Raw genomic sequence first — 8,140 nt, 5'->3', positions numbered from 1 at the left:
GAGCTCTCCGGCCTCACTGCGCGTCTCGGGGCCGCTCGTTAAAGGCGTGTACTGTGAGCAGAGAGAACAGAGACCCTTCGGAGATCTTGGACTGGGCAAGCTTCTTCTAAATTAAGTCACAGTATGGAAGAGAGGAGGCAAAAAATAAACTAGGATCAAAAAGAGAAAAAAAAGCAACTCTTACAAACCAATCCCAGATCTTGACTCAGTGCTGTTGCTCATACATAGTGCTATAGAGTTTAGTCGTGAGTTGGTTTTTTTTTCCTCGCGGGCATTGGAAATCTTCGTAGTCGGAAAAAAAAAAATCTAGGATGGCCAGCTTTCCAAAAAATCCCTTAGTGTTCACTGGGCTAGGAACAATTTGGCGTTCACTACAACATGAACACTCAAACCAATTGCACATCCAGAACTCCGGCACCTCTCTTTGTTTGTTCGGCTTTTTGTGTCGTGTGGGGTTTTTTTCCTTTCCTTTCTCATTGTCGCTTTGCCTTAGTTGACCACCACCACCCCTTTCATCCAAATGTCGCAAGTTGAAAAGACCACAGAGTAAGACTTTACTGGTCGGGCAAGAAAGTCTCTCCCTACATTCTACTGTCTGATGAGATTTGAGAGCAGCAGGTAGTTGCTGTCAGCAGTCACTTTTTTTTTCGCAAAAAAAAAAAAAAAAAAAGAGTTTAAAATACAACACCCATCTGATTCCTCGAAGTTCTACACCATGTTGTGATGGTTATTCCTCTCAATGATGTCCACAGGTGAAAGGATCTCCTTCCGGATGGGAGGTGGAGGCAGGCAAGTCTTTGTCTTGGGCTTGAAGAGATCTGAGACGTAAAACACCTGTAGGAATAAGTGGAAAAGGCAAACTTAGCCACAGTGGGAGATGCTTTGTTCAAAAAGTTGGTTTACAGGATATATACACATCTTTAAGCTGCAAAAATAGCACTTTTTGAATGCCTGCCTATAACAACTGAGAAATCCCAAGCGCCTGCTACCACCTTTCTGTGCAGCACAGCAAAAGGCTCAGACCTCACAAAACTGTAAAAACATGAGAGGACAACTTAATTTCTCACTGCGTAATCACCGAGTGCAACACCCAGACCTCTGCTGAACCGGCTGAAAAGCCAGGAAACAGATCCACGGCCTGCACTCCAATAAAATAACAAAGGTCTCCAAAGGGCTGGCCTGACTCATCCTGAGTGGTTTCAGGGATGGAGTTGGTGTGAAACAATTCGTTCAGCCGGACATCAGGTAGGCAATTAAAAGCTTTTAAGTCAAAGCTGTATTAAAAGCTATCAGCAGTGAGTCAGTGGTGAACGATGCTCCTCACCCCCACCAAGGCACCAGTATAGAGTTGGTGGAAGCCAAAGGCTAAGGAGAGGAGGAGCTATTCCTGACTCCTTCTTCCTAAATATCCCGTGATGTAACCCCTCTCCCGGATGTGAAAAAGCCAGAGCCTGGCAATTTCGGAAGGCAGCAACACAATAAGAAACAAAGTGCTGGGAGGAAACTTCCACATCCTCCTTTGGCAGCGGCAGCATGACGCTTATCAGTCCTCCAGGACCAGGGCACTTTCACCCTTGCCAAACCTCAGCCCTGTGCCAGAAGGGAAAAGAGTCAGACAGCACAGATCCTCTGGATGGAGCAAGAAGTGGCAAGGATTCATCATTTTGTCACCTGGCGCCACAGCCCCAAACTTCCATCCTGACACCAATTGCCTTTGCCAGCCTAATCATTTCTCATCTCAGAAATCCTTAAACCCCAATAATCTGGACTAAAGCCATGGGTTTGCTGAGCTGAATTCCCAGGATGAGCAGCACATGGCTGTGGGAATCAGCAGTACATTTGTTTTTACTCCCACACTTCTCAAATGCAACATTTAAGCACCCAGATAAATAAGGGGGGAAAATGATTCCAAGGTGCTTAAAGAAATAATATTAGATTACGACTTTCAGCCAAGGTTTGGTCTACCTGCATCTTCACATTTTCTAATTACCCAGAGCCTTGTACAGCAGGTCAAGTTGTCCTTGGAAATAACTTTTTCAAGCCCCTATCAGCACAGCAGATAAGGCTCAAGCTGGACAGGCAGTGAAGCTGCTGTAAGCAGCAATTTACTCCTACAATTGTAACCAGGGATGAAGGAAGCTGAGCTGGTGCTGCTTTGTGGAAAAGCAGAGAAGGGGCTGATGTATAAAACAGTTCTTTTCTTGATGTTATGTGCTGGTGTCTGGCTATTTGGTTGTATAAGAGAGCTGATAAAGTTGTTTACAGGGCATCCAAGAGGCAGCCTTTGTATATTTGGGTAAATAACAGGATCCAGCTGATGCTCCTGAGGGTCACAAGCTGGAGTCTGGCCCCTTGCTGCAGCATCCCAGTGTAAAATCATGTTGAACTGATCTGGCACTGGTTTTCTTTTGGGTTGTTAATAACTGTAACCCCCATTTGTCTGGTTTGGTGCATTTCTGGTGCCATCTCACTCAATTGCCCACCTCTGAGAGCTGGATTCAATCAAAAAGGTGTCCAACCTCTGCACTGAGATAGCCATGACAAATCAATTTATGGGAGGAGATTGCTGAGTGCAAGAAGCACTGGGGATTGCTTTGAGTCTGGTCCTTATTTTTGACAGGAATGAGTTATGGTGGAGAGTCATCCTGGGTGTTTTTGCTTTCACTGTGCTGCTTTTCAGGGTTTCATTCAGAGACCGGTTAAGAGGTTTCATTTCTTTTCAAACTGTATTTCACTTTAACATGGCTGGAGGTTATATAAACATTTATAGGAATCATGAAACGTGATCTTTGGGGGTTAAAAGTGTGTTAAATCCTCCTAATGCTTGAACTGTTTAACACAAAAAAGGACTAATAAACGTGCTAAGTTTTTCACTTGGATTAGCTCCATTTCCTGTAGAAGGTGCTCTCCACCCATAAAGAAAACTTGATGGGAGAAGACTGAGAGCATTTTAAGCCAATATCTCACATTCCCACTTAACAATTCCTATTACTTTTCATCCTATGTGAGGCAATTTTTAATCATATACAGAGGGAGGTTAAAACAACTCCTCTGAGCTAACCAGAGCAACACTGGGAGCGTGTCCTTCTGACATCTCCCCTTCTCCCTCTCCCTCAGATGAGACATAAACCACACAACACACAGCAAGCTGCCTGCAAGGCTCATAGAAACTATTTCTATTTGAGAAATTCTCATTGTGTTTCACCCTGGGTCCAAGTCTGAGTGTTTCATCAGCTGGAAGTGCTTGACATTAATGTCTCCTGCTTGTTATTTCAGGCACTGGAAGACAAACGTGTCTGCTGCAGCCCGACCTGGGTTTAAGCTTAGGCAGATTTGGAGATGAAATCCACAATTGGTTTCTACTGAAAATTATGGCTTGATAACTGTGGTGTTTTTTCAGCCCTTGACCATCACCAGGGTGAACCCTGAAGGCTTTGCTGGGGCAAGGGGTGGCTGGGAGCACCCAGGATTGGAGGTGATGAGTTTTCAGGTCCCTCCCTCTGTTTCAGAGCAGAGAGAGCTAGACAAGAACCCTCAAGACACACCAGGAATTTCAGCAAAAAGCTGCTAAACTGCTCCTTCAGTACAAACTCTAGGGTGTTTTGGCATGACTCTTCCTCTTGTCCCTTGCTGCCACCTCCCAAAAGAGAGCAAAGTCTGCCAGGCCCTACTAAGCAAAGAGTCCCACCAGCAAAGCCAGGTTCTGGAGAACAGCACACTGCTGGTTCTCTGCAGGCTGATGGAATGGGACATGGGCTGGGTTCAAACCCTCCCTGAGTCCTGAGATGTTCCAGGTTACTGAGCCATTCCTGCAAAGCATTTGGAGTTCCCCTTCCATCAGCGGGCTGGGACAGCGGCTCAGCCTGCCCCAGGCTCACAGGCAAACCTGAGCCTGCCTGGGAAACTCCAGGCAGCTGCTTCCTATGGCACAGGAAAACTATCCCAGCCCTGCCACAGCCTCCCCTTCCCAGCACAGCTTCCAGCTGCCTGAGGGCTGGGAGGGGACAGCCAGGCCTGCTGCTGGTCCCAGCCAGGAAGCATCCGGACACCCATCCCAAGCATCCGGAGAACTATTGTCCTTCTGAACCGCTGCTGGGATCCAGGGATGCACTGCCTGGTCCCCACTCCCCTTCCCCATGGCTGTAATCCCACTTCCCAGCATGAAGACACATATTTCTCCCACCTATCCCCTGGGATCTGCCAGCCCTGCCTGGGACATGGGCACCAGGAAGTGGCAAAACCCAACAGCTACTGCTCACAGAGTTAATAATACTCCATAAAAACTTCCCTACAATGACATTTTTGTTTTGGCTTTGGAATATTATCAACGAGTGGGAAGTACATAAATAACCTATTTTCTCTCACTGCAAAATGTAGTGTTGGTGAACTTAACTCCTTGTTCCCAAGGCTGATTTACTTTTAGAACACTCAAAAAAACCACAAAAAAAACCCCACCAAAAAATCCCCATAAAAAGTGGTGAGCTGTAAAAACCTTGCTTTCAGGAGTTCACACAGACACAGAAAGCACCACAGCCCCCAGCTCCTGACCTGGTGTTCCCCATCCTGCCAACTTAAAACATTTTCATGTGTCACTTGGAGTTACAGGGCTGTGCAATCAGCTCACCCTTTGGAGAGCAAACGGCTCTTCAGGAGCTGAAGAGAAGCAGGCACAGCTTTTGTTGGCCACTTTCTCACGGGCCCTTTTGCTCCGTGAAAAATCCACCAGCCATCAGACAGCCTCCCCTCATCAGGCTGACACCAGTTTTTTGGATGGATTGTGTGTGAAAGAGCCATAATCCCAAGCACCCCAGAATCTCTGCTCAGCTCCTGGAGGAAAACACTGCTAACTAGAACAGCTAGAGAAGCCAAAGCTGCTGGTGGAGAGGGAAATACCCTCATGACTGAACATCATTCTAGTGCCCTAAGCTGCCTGGACCAAACCTTTGGAGCACAGCACCTCCCACCCACCACATCCCCAGCTGGAACAGGGAATCTGAGCTGAACTGCTGGGTTGCAAAGGCACTGCTATTCCTACAGGAGCTCCCCAGCACCATTCCAAGCCCATTTTTTCCACACTCACCACGCAGTAAGCCACCAGGGCTCCCTGTGCAAAGCCTGCCAGCACATCAGTGGGGTGGTGCTTGTGGTCAGACACGCGGGACAGCCCAGTGTAAAAGGCCATCATGATCAGGGTGAACTGCAGCAGGGGACGCAGCAGGCGGGCTCCCTTCCACGTGAATCTGGCCTGCAGATAAAACTGTGGGGAAAGAGGGAAACAAACAAACAAAAAAAATTGTGTTAATTCGCCCAAATTCGCCCCAAATGCAAAATGCAGCAGGTAGATGCTTTGTGGGGGTGGCTGTGGGGCATCTGCTGTGGCTCAGGGAAGGGGCTTTGAAAAAAAGGAAGGATGCTCCTTGCTCCTGTGTGGCCTCTGGATTTTGAAGGGAGGTGGGGCATGAATTTATCTAATCACTCAGAATCCATCCATAAGAGCATACAGCAACTTGAGGAGGGTGTGTCAAAATTGGAATTGATACCGGGATTTGGATAGCTGGATTGGAGAGATGGAATTTAACTTCATGGGTAAAAGAATTTTTTAAGAATGAGTCTATACATATTAGTCATCATAATAATTGTGCTGATAATGATGCTTGTTTTCTCCAATGCATTCAATAAATGATTAATAAAGAAATTAAGGGAGGCTTCAGGGGTCAAGGAGAGGGGGGAGATGTTGGGGTACAAATTCCCCAGGCCAAATTCATACAGGCCCAGGAGTATCCAAAGATGTTTTGGATTTTTAACTCATGGAGGGGATGAGGAGAGAGGTGGATGAGTGAGTTTCTGAGTGAACCAAGACATGGGGATTGGGACCCCCTGCACCCCAGCTCTGCTTCAGTCTCCACACAACACTGAATCTGAGTAAAGAAACTCCTCCCCAGCTTTATTAATGCACAAGAGCAAGGTCCCAAATCTGGGGTATTTAGGACTCATACCATCCCTCAGAGGGAAAAGAAGAGCCAATACAGCACACAAAACCTTCAGAGCCATCCCAAGAACTCCCAGACACGGCCACAACCACCGGCAATGTGCACAATGCCACCCTCCAACACTCCCATTGTGCTTCCCAGCCCGAGCCCTGAGGGTTTTCAGGGAAACAGAGAGCAGCTGCCCCACTACACGGCCTGGGAATTCCCTCCCTGGGTGGGAATGACAAGCAAAGCCCTGGCTGAGCCCAAACCGACTCGGCTGGGGTGATGTCAAGCAGACACTGCAGCCCTGCCGTGACTATCTCGGGCACGTTTCCGCTCCGGCCGCCGGGCACGGCCGGTTCCTGTGGGAAACGGGAAGCTGGGAGGGAAGAGAGGGCAGGAAAGCAGCAACTCCTGCCCTGGATGAGCACAGGGCTTCAGGAAGGCTGTGGGAAGGGAGGGAGCAGCCTCCAGGCTCGGGGAGCAGAGAAGCTCAAAGGGTGTGAAAGTGGCTAAAGCCGCTCAGCTCCTGCAGCCCAGCCCCATGGCTTAGCCCTGCCTGATCCTAAAGGAAGCACTGGAGTCAGACCCAGAGTCCTTCAAGGGGCTCTGCTACATCAGAGGGCTGCAAAAGGGGTTTACTCCCCGTTTATGATCCCTTTTACACACCCAGAGCAGTTTGCACTGCCTTGGTATGAAAGGGAATGGATTGTCACTGGGTTCCCTGAGACCACAAGTAACTTATTGACAACATAAAAGCATAAAGTGACCTGTAAAAGCAGAACTAATTGGGAAGGGAGAGTAATTCCCCCCCCCCCCACCCCCCGATAAGGGGGAAGCATCATTTTGGCCAATTTGGTATGTTTGGTATGTTGCATAAACGCTGTATCTATCCCTTTTTAGAAAGAATACACACTGGGCTCTTCAAAAGAAATGAAACATTGCATAGTGTGAATGGAGCAGATGCTCCAAATTATCCAGATTGTTAGCCAATTAACATGGAAGGGAGCAGCACCAGAACAGCTCAGTGCTGGCTAATGCACATGGTGATTCTGGGCAATGTATCTGCAAACCAGACAGAGCCTGGGAGCAGAGCCATGGCCCCATGGAGCACATCCCACACCCCACACCATGGTCCCTTCCATCCCAAACCATTCCATGATTCTATTTTCATGTTCAAGAGCCTCAGCTCAGCCCAGGTGACAATGCAAAACTCAGGTTCCAGTGTGCTGCTGCAGAGCAAAAGTAGCTCCAAGTATTATATATTATAAACCAACGCTCTCACCAGGAAAACTTGAAACCTGATGTCTTATTTTAATCTTTTGTCTTTGTCCCATCAAGTCCCTTAAGAAGGAAATTTGTTGCTGTATAATTTAACATTAGCCACTTTCGCACAGTCTGGACATCTTCTCAGATCTTCTTATTCCACAAGCCTGGGTTAAAAAAGTCATCTAAGGGGAGGGTGCAAAGTATCAGTTAAAAATTAGCAATTAAAAACCAACAGCAAATTTGAAGACACAATACAGTAGCCACTTCTGGGGCTGAACTGTGTCCCTCATGTGCAATCTTTGGCCCTGGAAAAGGAGTCAAAAGCAGTATGGCACCATATGGGGTGTGCTGGGTATCCCCCAAGTCCCCAGCACCCAACTGACACCCACACCTGTGTGTCTTGGAGGACTGAAACCCACCTGAACAGACACTGCAACATCAGCGTGAAGATTTCAGCTGAGTTACTGTCACAATAAAGGCCATGGAAAAATTGCTCTTTATTCCCCATTCATGAGGACAAAAAAAGAGGATGACAGCACTCCTCATACTCCATAGGCATTTTATGAACATGCAGTGTTACAAAAGCTGCTCTCAAACACCAGGAATCCCTAAATATTTTCAAGGTAAGACTTGGGGTGCTCCAAACTTTGCCTTTGCCCTCAGTATGAAAGAAAACCCCAGTTAATAAGACAAGGTGAAAAAGTGAAAGTAGAATTAAGGGCCTGAAAGGATCAGAATTTCTCTAAAGTAGGAATTAGTACTATTACCAAGAAATGGGAAGTTCCTGGAAATTTATCTGCAAATCTGCTTATGAAGGTGTTTATGTCATTTTGGTGCTTGTTTTTTATTTTTTTGCTCCTGGGAGCAGAACTGAAATGCTGCCTGCTACAGACTGACAG

The 8,140-nt window shown here is 47.2% G+C and overlaps 1 protein-coding gene across 1 annotated transcript in view; it reads right to left on the bottom strand.

Moving 5' to 3' along the window:
* Window positions 1-227: 227 nt before the first annotated feature.
* Window positions 228-8,140, bottom strand: part of PLPP3 (phospholipid phosphatase 3) — a 43,736-nt gene continuing 35,823 nt past the window's right edge. Inside the window, exons 5-6 of the mRNA XM_083867352.1 lie at window positions 5,081-5,257; window positions 228-834 (exon numbers count right to left, since the gene is read on the bottom strand). Coding sequence (XP_083723478.1) covers window positions 709-834; window positions 5,081-5,257 — 303 coding nt within the window. The 3' untranslated portion in view covers window positions 228-708. The remainder of the gene's footprint in view (window positions 835-5,080; window positions 5,258-8,140) is intronic.

The sequence above is a fragment of the Zosterops lateralis genome (assembly GCF_965231275.1).
Source record: "Zosterops lateralis genome assembly, chromosome: 9".
Classification (NCBI taxonomy): domain Eukaryota; kingdom Metazoa; phylum Chordata; class Aves; order Passeriformes; family Zosteropidae; genus Zosterops; species Zosterops lateralis.
This window is presented reverse-complemented; position numbering and strand designations above follow the sequence as displayed.